This window comes from Erpetoichthys calabaricus, chromosome 9 (assembly GCF_900747795.2).
Source record: "Erpetoichthys calabaricus chromosome 9, fErpCal1.3, whole genome shotgun sequence".
NCBI lineage: Eukaryota > Metazoa > Chordata > Cladistia > Polypteriformes > Polypteridae > Erpetoichthys > Erpetoichthys calabaricus.
In genome coordinates, this window is record NC_041402.2 from 189549727 (window position 1) to 189574524 (window position 24798).

The 24798-nt window shown below is 41.4% G+C and overlaps 1 protein-coding gene across 1 annotated transcript in view; it reads right to left on the reverse strand.

Annotated features, from left to right (window-relative positions):
* The window catches only part of mapkap1 (MAPK associated protein 1), a 438131-nt gene that overhangs the window by 87646 nt on the left and 325687 nt on the right, over positions 1-24798 (reverse strand). Inside the window, exon 10 of the mRNA XM_051932333.1 lies at positions 20538-20678. Within this exon, the coding sequence (XP_051788293.1) occupies positions 20538-20678 (141 nt within the window). The remainder of the gene's footprint in view (positions 1-20537; positions 20679-24798) is intronic.

Consider the following 24798-nt stretch of genomic DNA (forward strand, 5'->3'; position numbering starts at 1 on the left):
ATTTTGGTACTGGTATTGGTATCGATATCAAAGTCAAAATTGCCATATCGATCCAAAACTATACTGTATATACATTTATCTACTCTCTATATGAAATCCTAAGCCTAAAAGTGCAACGATTTTGTGCAACGATTTTATGTGACGTTTTAATGTCACGTTTTTTGTCACGCTTTAAATCGGGCTTATTTTTAAACCTACATATATATGTTTGGTATCATTCTTTTCAGAATTTATCGAACTTTAATGTGATGTTGTTAGATTTCCAAATTCTTATTCCGTTTTTAAATTACAAACTAAGATGTCAAGAAAGTCGTGTTGTTTGTCAGTTAAAATGAATGGATAATTTATTTAGTCTCTTATAAATACTCATCGAGCAAAGCAGTTTAACAGGAATAATCCAATCGGTAAGAGAGTAAATATTTTATTCTCATTTCATGATTTTTACTCCGTTAAATAATAATTAAGTTTTCTTTTACATATTTATAGAATTTCGTGATTTTGACTCCAATAAATAATTATTTTTCTTTTGTACATTTACAGATTTTACTAATATTTTGGTCGCAACTGGGGGTTGCCCACCTAGTTTATAAATATTTTCTTGACATCAGTATTTTTCACATAAATGGTTATTTTGTAATTTCCTTTTTTAAAATTTTTTAAAAGGGGTTCTGCCGATCGAAATTTTTTTTAATAGGGTCCCGGAATCTATACTGCTCTACAGGATACAAGATATTAAGTAGAAAGCTGAAATGGGATTATTTGGACTGCGATAGACCATCAATCACGCCAATTAAGTGTGAAGTTTAAAGGAAATGATTACAAGCGTTTGTCTAGAAGAGGCTAACAGAAAATAGAAGTAAAAAATGGAGTTGGGGCAAAATATGTGAAAGATTATTAATAAGAAACAGAAGATCTAAAATACAAGATACGACTGATGGAGTCTTACGGACGGACAGCACAAAGGAAACAGCGGCAAGCAGGAATGACAGACGTGAGCTTCAAGAAAAGAAAAAACGAGGCCTTACGGTGTTGAGAAAAGCCATAGTCAAGGAAGCACAGGCGCCTGGGGTCTGTATGGGCTAGGCAGTGATGACAGGCATTTTGGGGCAGAGGACGGTGTTTTACAGATGACTGTGATCCAGGAAGCTAAAGGGTGGAGCGGTCATCATCATCATCTATGCTCTGACTCAAGCAGAAGGTGTCAGCTCCTGTGAGAATTCTCATGACAAATCCTTGAGACTTAGGAAACCGAGGGGGGGTCAAGTCATGAATAAATGCACAAAATGCATGGTAGACAGTGTCAGAGACTCATAAAGATCTAACCCAAGGGAGTGAAGAGTGCACACAACTGATGAAGACCTGACCCATCAGCAGAAATGCTTAGAATCGGCCCAGAGGGACTCTCACCTAGTGGCTATTCAGCTGAGACGCACACATCACAGCTTGTTAATCTTTTTATTTTATTTATTTTTTTTTACTCTTGAGAACATGATACACCTGGGCAGACTTCGGCGGGACGAAGGACGCTGAGCTCCAGGGCAGACAAAAGCACGTTTCCAGGTAGTGATGGCAATAATAATAGTTTGGATTGGTCATGAGCAACCAGCATTGTCCGATTGTCAGTTTTCTTAAAATTTGCAGGCATTATTTTGATGTCTTGTATTCCCTGTGCTTGATGTGTTCTTGGAACACGTACGTATATTTAATGTATTCCTTTTTTTTTTTTGGTGATTTTATCTTCTCGAGCACAATGCAAGCAAATGTTTAGCAAAACAGGTACTGTAAGAGCCAATCTTAGAAAGTTAAAGCTTTGAGTTCAACTCATTAGTGTTTGCTTAACTTGAATAGAATATAAATTTCAATGGTATAGTCTCTTCCCCCTGTAAGTTAGTGTGAGATAAAACTTTCTTGCTGTAACAGTGTGATAATTGAGTCAGTTGTTGTTTAGAATAGGTCCCTCTCAGTACTTGGGCACTTAACACTATAATCACCACAGCCTACGAAAAAACTCGTAGATCCAGTCCACTTTAAATCCCATCGCACCATTCTGTCAGCGTCTTTTGTCCTGTAAATGTGCCGATAAAGACAAGCAGCAAGCAGCCTGCTATTCCATCCCCCCACCGCTGCAGACCGTGCACAAAGTTCTCCTAGTTCATGCCTTGATTATCTGGGAGTGAAGTGCTGGAGTTTTAGAGTGGAAATAATAGATCGTTATTTGGAACAAATGCATTTCATGTGTGTTCCGTTTCTACAATAATCTGTGTAAACACATTGTTAAAACAGCACTTCATTCCCAGATAATCAAGGCATGAGCTGGGAGAACTTTGTGCATGGTCTGCGGCTGTGGGGGGATGGAATAGCAGGCTGCTTGTCTTTATCGGCACATTTACAGGACAAAAGACACTGATGGAGAGGTGCGAATGGATTTAAGGTGGGCCGGATCTACAAGTTTTTTCGTAGGCTATGGTAATTCTAGTGTTAAAAGACCTAATTCCAACTTAGAAATGGGATAGGCTTACAGTTTTCTGAGCGTTTTGAAAGTTGGGAGCATGAAATTGTCCAAAATGGCTTCGTATGCTGAAGCATTAAGAGTTCCTTTCACTGGAACTAAGGGGCCAAAATCCAACCCCTGAACAACAACCCCACACCATAATCTCCCCCTCCACCAACTTTACACTTGGCACAATGCTGTCCATCGGTTTTACGTGATTCGTCACTCCAGAGGACACATCTGCACTGCTCTAGAGGCCAGTGGCGTCTGGTGGGCTTTACACCACTGCATCCGAAGCTCTGCACTGCATGCGCCATTTGATTCCACAGTAAGTCCACACATCTGATTTAAGTGTCTAAGTCGCTGATTTCAGTTAAAGAGGACACACCATTTTATACGAGATAGTGAAGTACTTTTTCCGTAGAATGCCTTAGCAGGCACACTAGCTAGTGCTCTTTACTGGATCAGACGGCAAAAACGAAGATAAGCAAAAATCTACATATAGTAAAGTGAACAGGACAGAAATTCACAAGATCAATCTTGAGACTTTAAGAATTGATATCGAATTGTTTAAATGAAAAATAACCATCAATTGGAAAAATCAATATTTTTACTCAGGCCTACCTGTGGGTGTGAACTTTCTGTTTGGAATGTGGAGAAAATGCAAGCACTTCAAATGGCAGGAATTCTCCTCCCCCTCCATAATGATACAAAACACAATACGTTTGTGCCTCTCTTGCACACACACACACACACACACACACACACATAAAAAGATGAGTCCAGCGCAGAATTCCCTCTAGTAAAGCATTGCAAACCAGTCTCTCACAGAATGGAATGCAGTCACACTGGGAGCATACGCTGAGCCAGTTACATTTACACAAAGACTTGTGGGAATTTGGATCAAACTATTGAGACATGGAGTTGAAGCAGAAACCTGACCACCATTAAGGAGCATCTGGATGAGCTATGGGGACAGCGCAGCTATTAGCTAAACAAACGAGCGACACAAAGACTGAACGGTCTCTCTCGGCTGTCATATTTCTTATGTACAAGGAATCTGATCGGGTGATTACTTACAACGACACATTAAACAACAGCACATAAAAAGAAATCAAATAGTAAGATTATACAAGTCGGGTTCCGTTAGAACACGGGTGGGCAAAGTCAGTCCTGGAGGGCCGCAGTGGTTGAAGTTTTTTGTTCCAACCCAGTTCCTTAATTAAAAAACAATCCTCATCAATTATTTAATTTCATGGCTTGCTAGTGCTTTAACTCTGCCATGTCAAGTCATTCTCATATCCTACATTTTTTTCCTTTCTAAGGATATCATCCAAATGATCTGAAGTCTAAAACAGACGATATTCTCAGTGCTTCACTTTTTTCTCTTCACTTTCCTTCCAAGTATTTAATTAAACCCAATAGTAAATGATAAATACACACAGGTGTCAATGGAAACAAGCTAAATGGAGAAATGCTGGTTTCTTTTGTCATTTGCATCTTATCTATCTTACTAAACCACAGTTAATATATGCACGGCGGACGCACCGAGGCGCATGCGCACTGCGGCCTTGGCGCCCGCCCCAGAGTCCAGAGTCAAACGCAGCGGCTTTCCAAAACTCGGCGGCTTCCCAGAGTCAATAGGTGGCGCCCGAACAACACAACCTCTGAGCGCCCAAACAACACAACCTGTACAGTCAAACACAGCGGCTTCCCAAAACGCGGCAGATTCCCAGAGTCAGTAGGTGGCGCACAAACAACAAAACCTGTAAACTAGACTTGCTCTAATCCACTGTGCCAGTAATGTAGATCACATAACAGTCATTCAGTTTGGCGCCCGCCCCAGAGTCCAGAGTCAAACGCAGCGACTTCCCAAAACGCGGCCGCGCCCGCCCCAGAGTCAAACGCAGCGACTTCCCAAAACGCAGCGGCTTCCCAGAGTCAGTACGTGGCACCCAAATAACACAACGTAATGCGCCATGGCACCTGCCCAACAGTCAAATGCAGCGGCTTCCCAAAACACGGCGGCGCCCACCCCAGAGTCAAACGCAGTGACTTCCCAAAACGCAGCGGCTTCCCAGAGTCAGTACGTGGCACCCAAATAACACAACGTAATGCGCCATGGCACCTGCCCAACAGTCAAACGCAGCGACTTCCCAAAACGCGGAGGCTTCCCAGAGTCAGTAGGTGGCACCTAAATAACACAACCTGTGAGCTACACTTGCTCTAATCCACTGTGCCAGTAATATAGATCACACAACGGTCACAAACTCTAACCCAGCGGCTTCCCAGACTCAGTGGCTGGCACACGAACACCATAACCTGTAAACTAAACTTGCTGTGCTCCACTCTGCCAGCAGTCGGTGTCAACAAAGGTAACGGAATCACGTCTCCACAAAACGAAACCGTACAGATATGCTTATTTAATTAAATGACATTTCCCCAGACGCACCCACCTTCCATGATATGTCATCCATCCAGATATTGGATGGAACAGACACTGATTGCCATTCTTGGATTTCCGATTCGCTAGCAAATTGCGGGCTTACTTGTTTCTAATAAGGAGCAGTTATAAACCAAGACTACAGCTGTTTAAGACTAAAATAAGAAATAAGGGTTCAAAATCTTAATGAGCGAGACAACTAAAGTGAAGCAGAAGTGTCACTTGAGCAATAAGGGCTTCTTATTAAGCAATTGGGTGGGAACAAAAACCTGCAGCCACTGCGGCCCTCCAGGACTGAATCTGCCCACCCCTGCATTAGAACAAAGTGCTTGGGACTGAAAAAAAATGATATGTTACAACAGGGATTTTGCAATATTTGAATTTGCACATGGCATGGTTGTTGACAAAGCGGACTACGGAATTCCAAACTCAATGCCGACATCTTTTTTTTTGACTTCTTGCTAGCATCAATGGCAGTGAGAAGTTCCAACTTTTCCTGTAAAATAATTTGTTTTAGTTACATAAATGGCACCCCTCGGCGTCCACAGCATGCAGTCAGTATTATTAGACCTCGAGATCCTGAGGAAAGTGGGGTCGGGGTTCCCCCCCTCAGTGTTCAAAAGCAGGCAGCACTTGAGTTACATAAAACGGCACCACTTGGTGTCCATAATGTGAGCTCCGTAACTTTCATAAATGGCGCCCCTCAGGTGACGTCACCTAATGGATTGACCAGCTCCGTCTGACTGTCATCTGTTCTTCATTATTTTTTTTCAAAAACTTCAAAAGTTTTACATAAAAGGATCATGACAAAAAGGTTGAGGAAATGAAGGTCACATTCATAAATAAGAAACACTGCCTGTATAAATGTGAGAGCACAAAATTCAAAGACATATTAAAATGTGAAAAGTGTTCATGGGGCGAAATTGTAACAAATTTATGAAACATGTTGAAAACTGGATGAGCAGCATAGACACGAGGGAAGCTCAGAAGTCGACGCTTTTGTTGAAGGGCGAACTAAAAAATGAAGCGTCAATCTGATCAACGTGTTCAGCCAAAACTCGAGAAACCTGGAAGTCATCGACAGAGTCGAGCAACGGCAAACCTCCACAGCTCCGCGACTAGAGCCGAAGTCGCATTTGATTGACAGTTATCCCGCCGCCTAGACACGCCCACAACGTCTGCTGTAACCCTTCGAGGTCCACTCCGCTGCAAAGGCGTCATGACTATCGAGGAAACCAAGTTACAAAAACGTGCAATCTAACTGACTGTTCAGCACAGTGCAATGGTAAAGTAGAGAAGAAATACACCTGGGCTTCTTTTTTATTTATTTAATTTCATGGATTTCATAAAACAAAACTATGTGCTTCAACTTATTTTTTTTTTTAATGAAAAATGACTTAGGAGCATGCACTGATAGCGATCCACCTGAATTGGGACCCGAGTGCAGGGTTGTAATAAATTTTGCAGATAAAACGGACTTCTCTGTAATGAGTTTTTTTTTTTATATAACATTAGCTCCACAGGAAATTGGCTAGGATCAAAAAAAATAAAAAAGGTGTTAAAACCGAGTTTGTTATAACGGACGTTGAGCTGTACTTGAAGCAGTAAACGCCACCTGACCTGGTGACCTGCACTCTTAACACCAAATGGACTTTTAGATCACATTGCGTGGAATAAAATGGAAGAATGCGCTCTTATACAATACAATTTATTTTTGTGTAGCCCAAAATCACACAAGAAGTGCCGCAATGGACTTTAACAGGCCCTGCCTCTTGACAGACCCCCAGCCTTGACTCTCTAAGACGACAAAAAAAGACCCTTGAAGGGAAAAAAATGGAAGAAACCGCAGGAAAGGCAGTTCAAAGAGAGACCCCTTTCCAGGTAGGCTGGGCGTGCAGTGAGTGTCAAAAAGAAAAAGGGGGTCAATACAATACAATACACAGAACAGAACAAATCCTCAATACAGTATAAAAATAAAAATTTTATAAGTACGGAGCAGAATTTAACAGTAGATGATATCCCATAATATGATTTGGATTTGTTTAGAGTCCTGGAGACCTCAGCCATCAAGCCGCCTCCCCCATTTGGCCATTCCACGGCTCTTATATTCACTCTCCCCATCTGCGCCACAGGTGAGCCACAATAAAAGTATTATTATTTGTAACAAATGTAAATGTCTTGAAGTGCTGCTTAAGGTACAACTGTTATTGAGAAGCAGCTATGACAGTTATGTGTCAATATTTATAAATCTGAATCTTTGAAACTATAACAGCTACACGATTGTGAGGACGTAAACAAAAAAATAGAATCTACCGTGACCAACAAGTATGGCCAACAAAAGAACTCTGGTCAGGCTGCATAGTTCTTGTGACACCTGTCTCCAAAATAGACTGTTTTAGAGAAATACAAGGGGGCTCCGCCCCCTGCTCGCTTCGCTCGCCTACCCCCGGCGTTCTGAACCCGTGCCCGCTGTGCAGTCGTCCTGCTTTTGCGGTGTGAGACGCGCGTTGTAGGCGTCCATGTTCATTGTATGTGTCTATGCGGGCTCGTTTCTGCAGCTCCGTTAGTGGAGCTGTATGGTTTTGGAGCCGAGACAGTTAAGCTTCCGCGGTTTCAGACGCGCGTTGTAGGCGCCCACGTGTATTGTGGCGCTGTATAGTTTTGGAGACGTGATCGTGACTCCAGTAGTTCTCCGTTGTGTACCGTTAGTAATATGAATAATTGCACTTACTGTTAATATGGAGCGATGTCTGTGGTTGCACTGTCAATAATGCATCACTGTAATGTGATTCACCTATGCTGTATAGTTTGGACGTGTGAGGATGACGTACATTTAATACGAAGCGTTCGCCTGTGTCACTCTGGGGCCCCCCACTGTTAATACGGAGCTCCGTCCGTACTATTATGCGGTGCATTGTGGACCACTGCGGACTCCATAGTGTTTCCCATTTCACTTTGTATCTCGGTCAGTCGAGCTCATTCTTTTTGGAGCCGTGCCTGCCTGGTTTGCGGCATTTCAGACGCGCGTTGTAGGCACCTGCGTTCATTAATTATATCCAGGCGGGCTCGTGTTTGTATCTCGGTCATTCGAGCTCATTCGTTTTGAACCCGTGCCTGCTTTGCCTCCGCAGTGTGAGACACGCGTTGTAGTCTTCTATGTACATTGTATCTGTCCAGGCGGGCTCGTTGTTGAGCTGTGTGGTTTTGGAGCCGAGACAGTTTTGCTTCCGCGGTGTCAGACGTGCTTCCGCACTATGTCGGGATTGATCTGTGAACCTTTGTGGACTCCGTAGTGTGTCCCGTTTCACTCTGGGGCGGGGCGTTGACTCCTCTTGTTTTATTATGTCTCCTGCGTCCATGGGCATGTCCCTGCTTCCATATTACTTCTCTCCCGTTTCACTCTGGGGTGGGGGGGCTTTGTGTGGCGCCTGCGCACTATGTCTCCTGCGTCCACGGGCATGTCCCTGTGTCCATATCCGGTTTACCATTCTCGGTTAGTAATATGGATCAGTAAGCAAACGTTGCAGCACTTCTAGTCAGTGCGTGCAACTTTTGCTTTTACTTTTAAAGCATTTTAAATATTTTTTTACTTCAACATCTTTTGAAAAAAATAAGCACAGAAAGATAATATCTATAGAGTGTGAAATAGGCGACCCGGACACAGGCAGGCAGACACATTTAAAGCCATCACCACACGTATATATTAATTGTAAATAAACAAGTCTTATGTGCACCACACTAACAAACCCCCACAGTCTCTCACAATCCTGGCTCTTCACAGGCCGTCTCCTTTTCTCTTCACAAACACTCAGGGCCTCTCCTTGCCGCCTCCTCTGACCTCGTCCACCTCCTCACCCGACTCCAGCCTTGATTGTAGGGAGGCGGCTGCAGACCACCTGCCACAAGAGCTAAATCTATTGGAGCAATTTCACAGAAAATCAATCGGCTTCTAGTACTTTCCAGTGCTTATTATACTGCAAAGTTTTTATTTTGGACTAAGTGACTCGTTTTTGGGCGATTGCTTCTATCTGACAGGAGTCAAACTGTGTTAACCCACTGAACAGTTGAAAGTGAAATTCTGACCACCTTATGATACTTTAATTACATTATTGAATACGGTACAACATGTAATATTTTACTTACACAATCATACTGTACTGCCGTTAACAGAATAAATTAAAAAATATCTCTTGCCCTACCTGTACCTTCATTAGCATTCCCGGTTCCTCCCTGTGTGGATAGCGCTTTGAGTACTGAGAAAGGCGCTAAATAAATGTAATGAATTATTATTATTATTTTTTATTGGGTACCTTTGTGTGTCTGAACCTCTCCTGACTGGCACGCTCCCATGATACCCGCTTCTCAGACTCTGCAGTTACGAGGGGTCTTGCTCGACTCACAGGTTTTGAGAGACGTTATCGCTGTGTGTGTCAGTTTTGTAAATTGTGTTGCTTGTTCTCGGTTTGTTGAACCCAGAGGGACGGGGCCACCTGATGCTACACTCGAATTTAACAGCCAGCATTCCAAGTAGGTAGTTGAACCTTTTGGTTTTCGACTCTTCTTTGGATTCTGCTTCTTCAGAGATGCTTTTTCTGATTATTATTTGGTTGATGGACTTTCATTTCTGGATTGCAGACTTGATTTATTTGATTTTAGGTAGCCCACTTGGGTATGTCTTAATGTTGATTTATCTGTCATTACTTCTGTTATTGTTTTTGAATTTTAGTTAATAAACTTTGTCATGGACACCACGCATGGGCTGGCCTTCGCCTTAGGTAGGTAGGTAGGTAGGTAGGTAGGTAGGTAGGTAGGTAGGTAGGTAGGTAGGTAGGTAGGTAGGTAGGTAGGTAGGTAGGTAGATAGGTAGATAGATAGATAGATAGATAGATAGATAGATAGATAGATAGATAGATAGATAGATAGATACTTTATTAATCCCGGGTATTGCAGTCCCGTGAGATAGTCCTGTTGTGGTTCATGGATGCTGCAAAAACAGACCACCCCGACTTTAAAGAACTTTGGTCTGACCCAGAAGCACTTCATGGATGCAATGTGGCAGCACTGGAAGTACTCTCAGGTCCGGCCGAAAAGAAGCCGAGGTTCCTGTATGAGTAGTCAGAGTTGGAAGGAGAGTGGATGAGACTACGTGGGCGATGTGGAAAGAACTTGGATGCACCGATCCCGGGACTGTGTTGTGTAGCTGGGTTTGCAGTGCTTCTACACCCCCTAATGGTCACAAATCACAAATACAAAAAATGTTGTTATTTGTTATTTTCAGCTAGAGGATTAACAATTTCTCTTGCTCTCTCAATTTTGAGATTTTAAAGAATTTTATAATTTTTTATGTGTTCGGTCTGTGCAGGCAAGAAGCCTGCTCCTTGAGTTTGGGGTGGCAAGGCTCTATTTTGAGGCCTATACTTTTGGTATAGCCTGGGACTTAAGTTAGTGGAGCAAGGCAGGAATTGAACCCACTTAAACAAGTTTTATACTAGAATCAGACATACTAAAACTTTTTTTTTTTATCAACAAATGACATATTTATCCATAGTATCTTATGTCACAACTTACGCATCACAGCTCCCTGTTATAACTGCTTCTACGTTTCTGCAGCATGAACACAGGCAGGAAAACGGAATTCACTTAAGACTCACAAAAGGAGTTTTAGTGATTCTGTTTTATGGGTGGTACCCCAAGAGGCAAGACCACCCTGACATCACCACTCCTGAGCCAGCGCAATGGGGAGCTCACGGGAGGCACATTGAGCCGATTGTCAGTATCGCATCTTCTTGAATTTGAATTACTGACTTATTGACTTTTTCTGCTACGGATTTTGTTTTTGGGACTCGGTTGGCTAGGACTGCATTTCAGAAAATTCCCTTTTTTCTCTTTTTGAGGATTTTTTTTTGTGGTTTCTTCTTTGTTAAAGAAGTGTCTTTCCTTAGTTTGGTGGATTGTACTCTTCAAGTCAAAGGTTTTTGATGGTTTCTTTTCTGTTGAGAGGCATTTTGAAATTATGGCACAATTAGATTACTTATGTGAGGGAACCCCTTTCCAGGCTTGTGTAAGTTGAAACAGGCCATTAAGTTTGGGGTTTGCACTGTAATGTAGATTAATCTCTCTCTCTCTATTATATATATACAGTGCACCCGGAAAGTATTCACAGTGCATCACAGCCTTATTCCAGAATGGATTAAATTCATTTTTTTCCTCAGAATTCTACACACAACACCCCATAATGACAATGTGAAAAAAGTTTACTTGAGGTTTTTGCAAATTTATTAAAAATAAAAAAATTGAGAAAGCACATGTCCATAAGTATTCACAGCCTTTGCCATGAAGCTCCAAATTGAGCTCAGGTGCATCCTGTTTCCTCTGATCATCCTTGAGATGTTTCTGCAGCTTCATTGGAATCCACCTGTGGTAAATTCAGTTGGTTGGACATGATTTGGAAAGGCACACACCTGTCTATAGAAGGTCCCACAGTTGACAGTTCATGTCAGAGCACAAACCAAGCATGAAGTCAAAGGAATTGTCTGTAGACCTCTGAGACAGGATTGTCTCGAGACACAAATCTGGGGAAGGTTACAGAAAAATTTCTGCTGCTGTGAAGGTCCCAATGAGCACAGTGGCCTGCATCATCCATAAGTGGAAGAAGTTCGAAACCACCAGGACTCTTCCTAGAGCTGGCCGGCCATCTAAACTGAGCAATCGGGGGAGAAGGGCCTTAGTCAGGGAGGTGACCAAGAACCCGATGGTCACTCTGTCAGAGCTCCAGAGGTCCTCTGTGGAGAGAGGAGAACCTTCCTGAAGGACAACCATCTCTGCAGCAATCCACCAATCAGGCCTGTATGGTAGAGTGGCCAGACGGAAGCCACTCCTTAGTAAAAGGCACATGTCAGCCCGCCTGGAGTTTGCCAAAAGGCACCTGAAGGACTCTCAGACCATGAGAAAGAAACTTCTCTGGTCTGATGAGACAAAGATTGAACTCTTTGGTGTGAATGCCAGGCGTCACGTTTGGAGGAAACCAGGCACCATCCTTACAGTGAAGCATGGCGGTGGCAGCATCATGCTGTGGTGATGTTTTTCAGCGGCAGGGACTGGGAGACTAGTCAGGATAAAGGGAAAGATGACTGCAGCAATGTACAGAGACATCCTGGATGAAAACCTGCTCCAGAGCGCTCTTGACCTCAGACTGGGGCGACGGTTCATCTTTCAGCAGGACAATGACCCTAAGCACACAGCCAAGAAATCAAAGGAGTGGCTTCAGGACAACTCTGTGAATGTCCTTGAGTGGCCCAGCCAGAGCCCAGACTTGAATCCCATTGAACATCTCTGGAGAGATCTTAAAATGGCTGTGCACCGACGCTTCCCATCCAACCTGATGGAGCTTGAGAGGTGCTGCAAAGAGGAATGGGCCAAACTGGCCAAGGATAGGTGTGCCAAGCTTGTGGCATCATATTCAACAAGACTTGAGGCTGGAATTGCTGCCAAAGGTGCATCAACAAAGTATTGAGCAAAGGCTGTGAATACTTATGGACATGGGATTTCTCAGATTTTTTATTTTTAATAAATTTGCAAAAACCTCAAGTAAACTTTTTTCACGTTGTCATTATGGGGTGTTGTGTGTAGAATTCTGAGGAAAAAAATGAATTTAATCCATTTTGGAATAAGGCTGTAACATAACAAAATGTGGAAAAAGTGATGTGCTGTGAATACTTTCCGGATGCACTGTATTTGTTTTATGGGTCTAAAAGACCAAAAATAGGGTGAACCCCAAACATCTCGATGTCCTGCATAAGTAGATGTCAAGACGAGTCAAACCATCTGTCACACAGTTAGGTCCATAAGTATTTGGACAGTGACACAATTTTCATCATTTTTGCCGTTTGTCACCAGAATGGATTTGAAAAGAAGCCATCAAGATGTGACTGAAGTGCAGACTTGCAGTTTTAATTTAAGGCATGTCACATACTCAGGTGGATAGGACTGGCGAGCTTTGCTGGGCTGAATGGCCTGTCCTCGTCCAGATGGTTCCAAATTGCCACCTGACTTTCTCACTATACTCCCTTTTCACTCTCAATGGGTCAAATTCAGATGTAACTCAATGGATGCTTCAGAAATCTTGAAAGAAACATCCTTGATGCATGTGACTTACTAAATGGCCAATTTGTTCACATTCTTTAACCCTGAAGTGGTGCATGTGCGCATATGTGCTTTATTTCAGTACCTTCTATTTGCTGGATATCTTGGGCCATTTTCACACTGGGGTTTATTAATTCTGCTCCAACATTAAGGGTGGTGGTGGCCTTCATCTTTTTTTTTTCACATTGCAAAAGTTTCGACTAAACCAACTTTTATAAAATAGCATTAAGTGGTGTCGTTGGTGTGCTGGAGTGTAAAGGCCCGATTCATACTTGTGCGTCAAGTGTATGCCATAGCTATGTATCGCAGGCTAGGCCGTCAAAGGCAGTTTACACTTCTGTGTTGTGCTGCTCCGCACCGCAGGCACATATGTGAACACTAGTTAATGGTGTTTATAGCACAGAAGAAAAGCGACTGATCCATTAAAGCGCAGGCTGTTTTTACCCATCAGCATCACCACTCCTCTGGCTACAAATTTGCGTGTATTCCAAATAACACTATATTATTTCCACTCTAAAACTCCACTTCAATCCCAGAAAATCAAATCAAGGCAAGCCATGAGCTAGGAGAAATTCGTTCTAAGTCGGTGGGGGGATGGAATAGCTGGCTGCTAGTAGCTTTTGTTTATCAGCACATTTAGATGACAAAGGACTCTGGCGGAGAGGTGCAAACGGATCTAAGATGCGATTTAAGGTGGGACGGATTTACGAGTTTTTTCGTAGGCTCTGGTAATTCTAGTGTTAAGTGCTGCTCAATCAGAAGACAGAAACAACAATCAACACAAAGTCAACACGTACAAAAGTTAAACAAGAAAGGGTCTGCAAAATTCCCCCAATTATTGAAAGCACTGAATGCTTAGAGCACTTTGCTTTTACGTATGTAAACAAGCCACACCATATTCAATTTAAAATTTGAACTTTCACATGTCAAAAAGAAACAAACTTAGCAATGAAAATGACATAAGTGCAAAATCTCCTTCATAATGCCCTGGGTTTAAATCCCGTTCTCAGTTGCGTGGAATGACGATCCGGAGGTTCAGGTATACCATGAAGCAACGAGTGCCAGCGTGGTGCTAAGCAATTAAACAGTCAACGAGCTTTGCGCCTGATAAATTCTCCACTGCAGCTGAAAACCATATGCACCGCACAGTTAAAACATTGCTGCGCTACCGCCAGGACTGCCCGCAGGAGAGATGGGCCGAGTGTAAGCAGCAGGTATTGCATGCAATTCAGTTTCCCTTAAGCAAAAATATCAATCAAACCTCAAAATTAGTGTTGTTTCACCGCTGATCACGGCTTGCACAGAACTCAATACTAGACTTCGCCCTTCACTATGGATCATTGCAAAGTCCAAACCTTAAATAAATAAAAAAAAAAGTTATTCACCTTTATGAACGCTCCACCCACAGCAAGAAAGTCGCCATTTCTGCGGTTCTTTCACAAGTGACAACTGGGCACACAATGCAGGAACACTAACTAATAAATGACCAACAAACGACGTCACACTGCAAGACACCGACTGCACCGTGATAGACTCGGACGATGCGCCTCACTCAATTTTAGCGAATCACGACGCAACCTTCCCTCCACAGCCCCACCTCCACCGAGAGTGCGGTCATCCCTCCTTTTAGGGGTGAAACAAAATGGTCCGTTAGTTAGAATGGTCTGTGTAGTTATGAGAAACTCACTCTCTAAACACATGAAGCAACCACTCGTGTGCTCTTTAACATTGACATTAAACATTCAAAGATCGGCTTTTTCAACTGCTAATGTTTTTCGATAAAAACTGAATAGTTAAGTCATGTAGAGATATTTGTTAAAAAAATTACAATTGCATTTAACAAAGATTAAATGTTTTGGGAATGATGAGAGTAAACAACACTTGTAGGGCGTACGTTAAGTCATTAGTGCTATATATTTATAGAATTGTTTAAAGAAGAATAATGAGTAAAAATATACTTTTAATTGACACAATTTAAAGGACGAGCACATAGTGCTGAAATCCAGTGTCTATAAAAGAAATTTAATTAGGTGTTCAAGTATTCCGGTATTACAATTTTCAACCTTTCATTAAAATGACAGGTCTTCTATTATAAGAAAAAATAATTGCCTGCTAATGTAATAAAGAAGAAAATAGGAAATGGAAAATAGATACGAGGAAACGCGAGCTCACAATAAAACTTATTCTCTAAAGAATTCCACATCACACATTTCTTTACGTTTGTTGCAGGAGTCTTTTTTTTTTTTATTAGCAATGGACTCCATAAAAATGTGGCCATGGGTGGTATGAGAGCTTGATGAAAAAATTCATTCTGTGCAGACTTATAACTTAAACATTATAGAACGCTATGAGAAATCAAAAGTAAATGCGATTTGTTTTTTTAATAAATCAAAACCAAAATTGCATTTTTTTTTTCAAAGCAACCAGTGCTTCTCCAAACATACATCACTTTGCTTGTTCAGTCAATTTTGTTCAAATTAAATTTTGATAAACTAAATTACCAAAAAGGGGAAAAAAAATACAGATCTGGGAGCCGAGTCCCTCTGCGATACAAACTGTAAGCTGCTTTTTAAGGTGAGGGCCTCTTCTTGTAGGTTAAGACCTCTGAGCAGGCTCATGTGAGTATAATATTGACAGAGGGACTTCTGGGAATCTTGTGATAAACAATTTCATAATTCATTTATTGGACAGAACTTAACCAAGTGCCTTAAAAAAAAAGACAGCTGACACTAGCGATCCCAAGCAGAAGAGATCACATGAATAAACAAATGTTTAATAAAAGAAATTGGATGGGCCGAGAATACGACACTTACCTACTTAAAACTGAATGTAGTGGTAAAATACTGCAGGCCGGTGTACACAACAAACACAACATATTACCTCTGTAGACATCAAAATCAGCAGACATCTAGTATTTTCCAATGCTATTAACTGCTGAGTTGTGCATTTCTGAGTTATTGTGTCCAACTTAACCCTTTAAACTCTGCCTCACTTTTGTCCACTGTCTGCTACTTTGATTGAACTGGCTATAACTTTATCATCCTTCATTCAATCTTCATGTTCTGCAGATCTAAGTAAAGGTCAGATATTTCTCTTTCAGACTTTTTACATCTGGAGTTATGTTGTACACCTTTGAATGTTTGAATAAGCTTCCAAACAATATAAAAGTATCAGAGAATGTGTTGGGGACACCAAGCCTATATATATTGGAGCATGCGGCCAGGGGAGCAAGTGTGGCCAGAGCATTAACCTCCCCCAGGACACTAGATGGCAACCCCCCTGGGTTGCAGCACTGCCTCAGACTCCCGCAGGGCTGCATGGGAGTTGGAGTGTGGTGCAGCACTGTTGGGATCTGCAGGCGCCGCCAGGGGGTGCTGCAGCAGCTGCTGCTGAGCCCTTATGGGCAGTTCTTCCGCCACACCTGGAAGTGCTGCCAGAAATGAGTAATCAAGCACCTGGAGCACTTCCGGGTACATTATAAAAGGAGACAGCAGCCACTACTCGGGAAGCCAGAGTCGGGAGGAGGAGCGATGAAGCTTGACCTGAGGAGCGAAGGAGGAGACTTATGGTATTGTGCTGTGCTTGTGCTTGGACTGTGTCATACTTGTGGGGAACGCGTTTCCCACAAGGTAAAAAGAAAATAAAAGGAAGGGTGTGCATTGAACTTGTGTCCCACACGTGTCTGTGTCGGGTTCAGCTGGCGGGCCACACTATAAACATTATCTATATATATATATACATACATACACTGTACATACATACATATACTGTACATACAGACAGTATATATATATATATATATATATATATATATATATATATATATACATATACTGTACATACATACATATACTGTACATACATACAGTATATATATACATATACTGTACATACATACACAGTATATATATATATATACATACATATACTGTACATACATACAGACAGTATATATATATACATACATATACTGTACATACAGACAGAGTATATATATATATACATACATATACTGTACATACAGACAGTATATATATTCATACATATACTGTACATACAGACAGTATATATATTCATACATATACTGTACATACAGACAGTATATATATTCATACATATACTGTACATACAGACAGTATATATATATACATATACTGTACATACAGACAGTATATATATATACATATACTGTACATACAGACAGTATATATATATATATATATATATATATATATATATATATATATATATATATATATATACATACATATACTGTACATACAGACAGTATATATATATACATATACTGTACATACAGACTGTATATATACATACATATACTGTACATACAATATATATACAGGGGGTACGGAAAGTATTCAGACCCCCTTCAATTATTCACTCTTTGTTATATTGCAGCCATTTGCTAAAATCATTTAAATTTATTTTTTTCCTCATTAATGTACACACAGCACCCCATATTGACAGACAAAAAAAAGAATTTTTGAAATTGTTGCAGATTTATTAAAAAAGAAAAACTGAAATATCACATGGTCCTAAGTATTCAGACCCTTTGCTGTGACACTCATATATTCAACTCCGGTGCTTTCCATTTCTTCTGATCATCCTTGTGATCCCCTTCATTTGAGTCCAGCTGTGTTTGATTATACTGATTGGACTTGATTAGGAAAGCCACACACCTGTCTATATAAGACCTTACAGCTCACAATGCATGTCAGAGCAAATGAGAATCATGAGGTCAAAGGAACTGCCTGAAGAGCTCAGAGACAGGACTGTGGCAAGGCACAGATCTGGCCAAGGTTACAAAAAAATTTCTGCTGCACTTAAGGTTCCCAAGAGCACAGTGGCCTCCATAATCCTTAAATGGAAGACGTTTGGGACGAGCAGAACCCTTCCTAGAGCTGGCCGTCCGGCCAAGCTGAGCTACCGGGGGAGAAGAGCCTTGGTGAGAGAGGTAAAGAAGAACCCAAAGATCACTTTGGCTGAGCTCCAGAGATGCAGTCAGGAGATGGGAGAAAGTTGTAGAAAGTCAACCATCACTGCAGCCTTCCACCAGTCAGGGCTTTATGGCAGAGTGGCCTGTCGGAAGCCTCTCCTCAGTGCAAGACACATGACAGCCCGCATGGAGTTTGCTAAAAGACACCTGAAGGACTCTGAGATGGTGAGAAATAAGATTCTCTGGTCTGATGAGACCAAGATAGAACTTTTTGGCCTTAATTCTAAGCGGTATGTGTGGAGACAACCAGGCACTGCTCATCACTTGTCCAATACAGTCCCCCACAGTGAAGCATGGCGGTGGTAGCATCATGCTGTGGGGGTGTTTTTCAGCTGCAGGGACAGGACGACTGGTTGCAATCGAGGGAAAGATGAATGCGGCCAAGTACAGGGATATCCTGGACAAAAACCTTCTCCAGAGTGCTAAGGACCTCAGACTGGGCCGAAGGTTTACCTTCCAACAAGACAATGACCCTAAGCACACAGCTAAAATAACAAAGGAGTGGCTTCACAACAACTCTGTGACTGTTCTTGAATGGCCCAGCCAGAGCTCTGACTTAAACCTAATTGAGCATCTCTGGAGAGACCTAAAAATGGCTGTCCACCAACGTTTACCATCCAACATGACAGAACTGGAGAGGATCTGCAAGGAGGAATGGCAGAGGATCCCCAAATCCAGGTGTGAAAAACTTGTTGCATCTTTCCCAAGAAGACTCATGGCTGTATTAGCTCAAAAGGGGGCTTCTACTAAATACTGAGCAAAGGGTCTGAATACTTAGGACCATGTGATAGTTCAGTTTTTCTTTTTTAATAAATCTGCAACAATTTCAAAAATTCTTTTTTTGTCTGTCAATATGGGGTGCTGTGTGTACATTAATGAGGGAAAAAATTAATTTAAATGATTTTAGCAAATGGCTGCAATATAACAAAGAGTGAAAAATTGAAGGGGGTCTGAATACTTTCCGTACCCACTGTATATACATAAACTGTACATACAATATATATATATATATATATACATATACTGTACATACAATATATATATATATATGTATATATACACACACAGTTTATACAAGCAGATTCACTCAAAAGATGAAGCAATCTAAACCAGAAAAATCGGCTCTATACCTTGACATATGTGGAATCAATTGCATTACATGTGATGCTGGAAGTGGTTTTCTGGTTTCTGACAGACACATTTCGATGCGGCGCTCCATGTTCCTGAACATATCTGCAAGCGTCTCGGGGGGAATAGCAGCAATTTCACGTTGGATGTTTTCCTTCAAGTCTTCCACAGTCCAAGGCTTGTTCCGATAGACTTTTCCTTCAACCTCAAAAGGAAGAAGTCTGGTGGTGTCAGATCTGGCAACCGTGTTGAAATTACCCTTTTGCTGAAGAAGGATTCAGTTTCTGCTAAGCTCCTTGTCAATGTGTGACATGTTGTTCCATCTTGCTGGAAGTAACCTTCCAGTCATCCAGTTGATTCCGACATTGCGTAAACGAATTGGTGACCCAATAGGTTCGGACGCACTGCTCAATACTGTACACCACCATCCCAATGAGAAGTCGAGTGACTGAGTGAGGGGGTATGAAGGGGTACCCAGAAGTTGCAAACAGTGGTTAAACATCACGACGGCTGTCTAGCGCTTACCTCATCGCTCTAACGCAGGGGCATCTCTGCCTGTTTGAAGCTCCATATACTGAGGAGCACATTACATGTTGTTTCGTTCAGATTGCTTCATCCTAGCGAGAGTTATTACAGAATATTCGGGGCTTCTTTCAAGTGTATCTCCCTGTGTGTGTGTGTGTGTGTATATATATATATATATATTTGCAGCTGGAGAACCACAAAGGGAAAAAAAATGAATCATGTATCATGAAGTAGTTTTTATTCCTGAGCTTTCAGCTCCTGCCAGGGGCCTTCATCAGAGGATAGTGTATATATTATGACGTAATTGAAATGAAACAAAAGGTTCATGTGAAAAAATTGAATTAGTTGGAACTGTATTGTTTCTAGGGCAAGAAAACTGGAAACTAAAAAGAAAACAGAACACAGCTAAAATGAAATTGTCACTATAAACATAGGAAATAATAGAAGTCTGTTCATCTCCCTCACCATCATTTTACCACCTTTTGTAATCTTCCTTCATATTTAGGAGCGACTGCGACCAAAGATGTTGCTTTACGTCACTCACACATCCACTCACAAAGCCATTCAAAATGTTAGGAACTGACAGGATGGCACGCTGCTCTAGAGGGCAGCACGGAGACTGTAAATATTGCCACTATATAACAGAGATGTGAAAGGTACCATATCAAAACAAACAGGATGTGAAAGATGCTATAATACAAATAGAAAGGCACTATATGATAGGCAGATAATTCTTAAACACACAATATGTATACAGAGCGGCATACAGAATAATTTAATAGCAAACTTACCTAATTGGACATCAGTGGTAAAGTGCAACCTATGTATCATACTAATTTTAAAGGATTTGTAGTGATGGCTGCTCAACATATCTTGAACGGCAGATATATCAATAGGGGGGTCCTCTTCTGAACTCTCTTCCCCACGAGAACCTAAGAAAGCAAACAGAAAATAATTTCATTTTCATCAAACTTGACATTTTCAAATTTGGTTTACTTCATTTCTCTGAGTCAGCTGCCAAGGTTGCAACAGCAGCATCTCCTCTCAGGGGCTGAGGGGGCTCCTCCTAATCAGGAGTGAAGAAAAAAATGGCCTCCTCACAGTTCACATCTGAGCAGCACATCTTTGTTCTTTGACCATGAAGCCAGTCTCCTCAGGTCCTTGTTCATGGTCAAATGCCGCTGAGTCTCCAGATCAGTTAATATTCATACTGATACATGCCGGGGGATTACATGTCAAAAATTTCAATTCATTTCAAATGCCTGTTGCTTCTGGGATAGGTTCAAACTCCCCCACGAACACCAGCTGGAAAAAAATGAGCTCAGAAAATACATGGTGGGATGGTGTTTGGTTAAAAAGGGATACAGGTTGAAATTCTGAGCAGAAACAAAATCATTCAGTAAAACTGCTGCACATCACTACCTGCTGTAAAGACTCGGCCCAGTTTGCTAAGTGGCATCTTGTCGTTCTCAGTGTTTGCTAGCTGTGCTTTAAAGCACAAGAGGTTATTTGGCTTACCAGTTAGGCTTTTTCGATGGGCCAGCTAGGTTGAGGCGGAACAACTAACCAGTCGGTACACTGTAATAAGAATGTAAGTTTAATGTCACTGTGCTCTGTACAAAGATTATTTTATAAATCCACTCACATGTACAGGCCAGGCCAAAGTTAGCACACAGGGGCTCTCAGCATTTAGAACTGCTAGGCAAAAATTTGAAGAGAGAAGGTACAAATATGTAAATGGGCATTGTACTATTTCTGTATGTTAGAGATGAAATCGAATCCTCTCCTTTCCTTGTTTGGAACCAAAGTAATTGCCTGCACGTGGAGAAGACAGTATATAAAGACTTGGACAGCAGCCAAATACTTTGAAGCTGACGGATGGATGGGTGATATTGTCATCCGTCCTAAAAATCCTTTCTGCGCGGCGACGAAAAATGGCAGACTGTATAGATCAAGATCCCACCTTGGTATTGTCTTGCTATTTTGGTTTCCTGTCTGTTATGCCGCGTAAATCGTCGCTAAAGAAAGCCAAGTTATTTTCTCTTTTGTGATTTTTACTGCCGTATCACTATGGGAGAGGTATCGCCTTTTAATATCATATCTATATAGTTTTTGGTTACTTAAAATGCCGCAATTACAAAAGAACTTAGTAACTTAGTAACTAGGGAGCTATATCGCCCCCTAAAGGAACAGACACCAGTGCCAAATTTAGCAAACAAGCAACTGGATCGGCTCTGAAGGGCTGCCTGGAATTGTCCTCGTGTTCTTAGCAACAATCAAGTCCTAGCAGAGAACACAATGAAAAAGACCCCAGCATGGATTCCTTCCATGATGCAAAGTTGTGACTTTGCCACTGGAGAAATCAGTAATGCATTACAGAGATACAAGTAATAATATACAAGTTACACACGAAAAAAAAATCAGGAATCGCTCCACAAAACAGTAGTTTCCTATACAGTAATCCCTCGCTACTTCGCGGTTCACTTTTCGCGGATTTTATATGTAAGCATATCTAAATACATAACGCGGATTTTTCGCTGCTTCGCGGGTTTCTGCGGACAATGGGTCTTTTTACTTGCTTCCTCAGTTGGTTTGCCCAGTTGATTTCATACAAGAGATGCTATTGGCGGATGGCTGAGAAGCTACCAATCAGAGCACGCAGTTAAGTTCCTGTGTGCTGCTGATTGGCTCAGCGACGGAGTGTTGCATTAACCAGGAAGTCTCATCTCACTCATTCATCATTAACGTGCTAATGCTTCAGGGACCGTGTCCAAGCACCAACAGATGATGCAAATGATTGCAGAAAAGGTAAAAGTTTTGGATATGTTGAAGGAAGGGACAGCTACACTGCTGCAGGACACCATTACAGCATCAATGAGTCCACGATTCTTTTTATTTAAAAAGGAGGAAAAAACATATAAGATCTACGGCCGCAGTGTCCTTTAACCAGCGTGCAAAACGAGTTGCAAGTGGACGTGATAAGGCAGTAGTCTGGATGGAATCTGCTTTAGGAATCTTTGCAACAAGGTCGACGACGTCATGACCGCCTACAAGCTGCTACGTGTACTTCGCTATACAGTAAGTGTAAACTTATCTACCGATTTCATATTGCTTAGCAGTTGTCCCTGTTTTTAATAGAGTAAAGGGTGGGTTGTAAACAATACAGGGAGGGTTTAAAAACGTCCAAATACACGTTAATAATTAAATAAATATAGTGTCCCTACTTCGCCGAAATTCAGTTATCGCGGTCGGCCGCGATAAGTGAGGGATTACTGTATTCTTGATTCTGATACGCTTACCCCACTCTGCTGGTATCTTGCTATCTATCATCACTCTCTTGCATGGTCAAATTTCAGCCAAGATTTAGGTGTTGGGCAAGTAGTCTCAAATTTTCCTTTTAAATACTCTGAGCCGTTCATGGTGGATTCAAAGGGGATTGAGGTGTGCAGATCCAGCCACAAATCATCTCCCCTCCAACACTGTCCACAATAGCTGGAGTACGGTTCTTATGGTCAGTCATTACGCAGCTAAATGATCACAAATTCTGTTCTTGACAAGTCAGGTTTTAGAACAAACCACAGTACAGAAGCTGCTCTAGTTAACTCTTTCAGGGTTAATTATTTTTTTTCATTTTCTCCCAGGTCTGAATATTTTTCCCAAAAACTCAGTTTTCTAAAAAGCATACAAAGCAAACACCATATGCCGTTAACATTAAACGTTAGCTTTCTAAGATTGGCTGTCACACTGCTTACATACTTACTACATACCTGTTTCTCTAACCATTTATATTCTGAAGGGCACTTTCTGGAAAAGTAACAGCTACCTGCCTTTCGTTTTTTGATTTCCAGATCACTTGCATCAAAATCGGAGTTTGATGTGTCAGAGTCTGATTCAGCAATAATATGCAAAAAGCAAAAAAATTAATAATGCCCACAGAGGATTTTTCTTTGCACATTTGCTTTGCTGTTTTGCCCGATGTGAATGACATTCTAGATGTTGTTCACTCTACGCTCCCCACACACACAGGGATTCGATGTCAAGTCAATGAGTCAAACAGTCCTCCTAGCAAAGAGGGTCTACCCGTAACGTGATGGTGAGTTTTGTCAATGTCTACAGCTCATTATTACCCTCTGCCCCTGGATGTGAACTAAAGTCAACATCCAACCTCAACCCCTACCGTCAACAAAAGTCGACATCAGCCCTAAAAGAGTTAAAGTAGTCAATGACTTGCGGGTAAAAATTCTCCCAGCTCAAGGCTCCTTATGTGCGTGTGAGGTGCCTGGAGTTGTAGAGGATAAATAATATAGTATATCGTTATTTGGAAGAAATGCATTTCATGTGTGTTCCATATCTACAAAGATCAGGGTAAGTGTAGGATGAAAGGAAATGCGAGAAATACAAGAAATGCTGAACACATAACTAAAACAAACTTTTTCCATGTTCTACTAATAATGACGTGAAGTGTATTTTATCTGTCGGAAATGCTGCATCCTCAGGTCCCATCTTGCCCTCTCGGGTCAGCAGACCACATGCTTTTACGTGTTCCTAAGACACGATGCAAACTTAAGAGGTGATTGGGCTTTTTTAGTTGCAGCTCCAAACCTCTGGACCGATTTGCCAGTGCATGTTAGGCCGGCTCCTTCACTTGCCGTCTTTAAATCCTATTTAAAAACACACTTGTACTCCCTGGCCTTTAACCCAGTGTGATATGTTGACTATCTGTGTACTTTTTTTATTACGAATTTCTTCAACTCTTGTGTGTGTTCTGTTTCTTTTACCTTTTAGTTATTGTGTGTCTTATATGCTGGGTTTTATTTTACAGCACTTCGGTCAGCCCTGATGTTGTTTTTAAAGTGCTTCATCTACTCTCTATATATAAAATCCTAAGCCTAAAAGTGCAACGATTTTATGTGAACATTTTTATGTCCTGTTTTTGTCACGCTTTAAATTGGGCTTATTTTAAAACCTACATATATATGTTTGGTATCATTCTTTTCAGAATTTATCGAACTTTAATGCGAAATTGTTAGATTTTCAGATTCTTATTCTGTT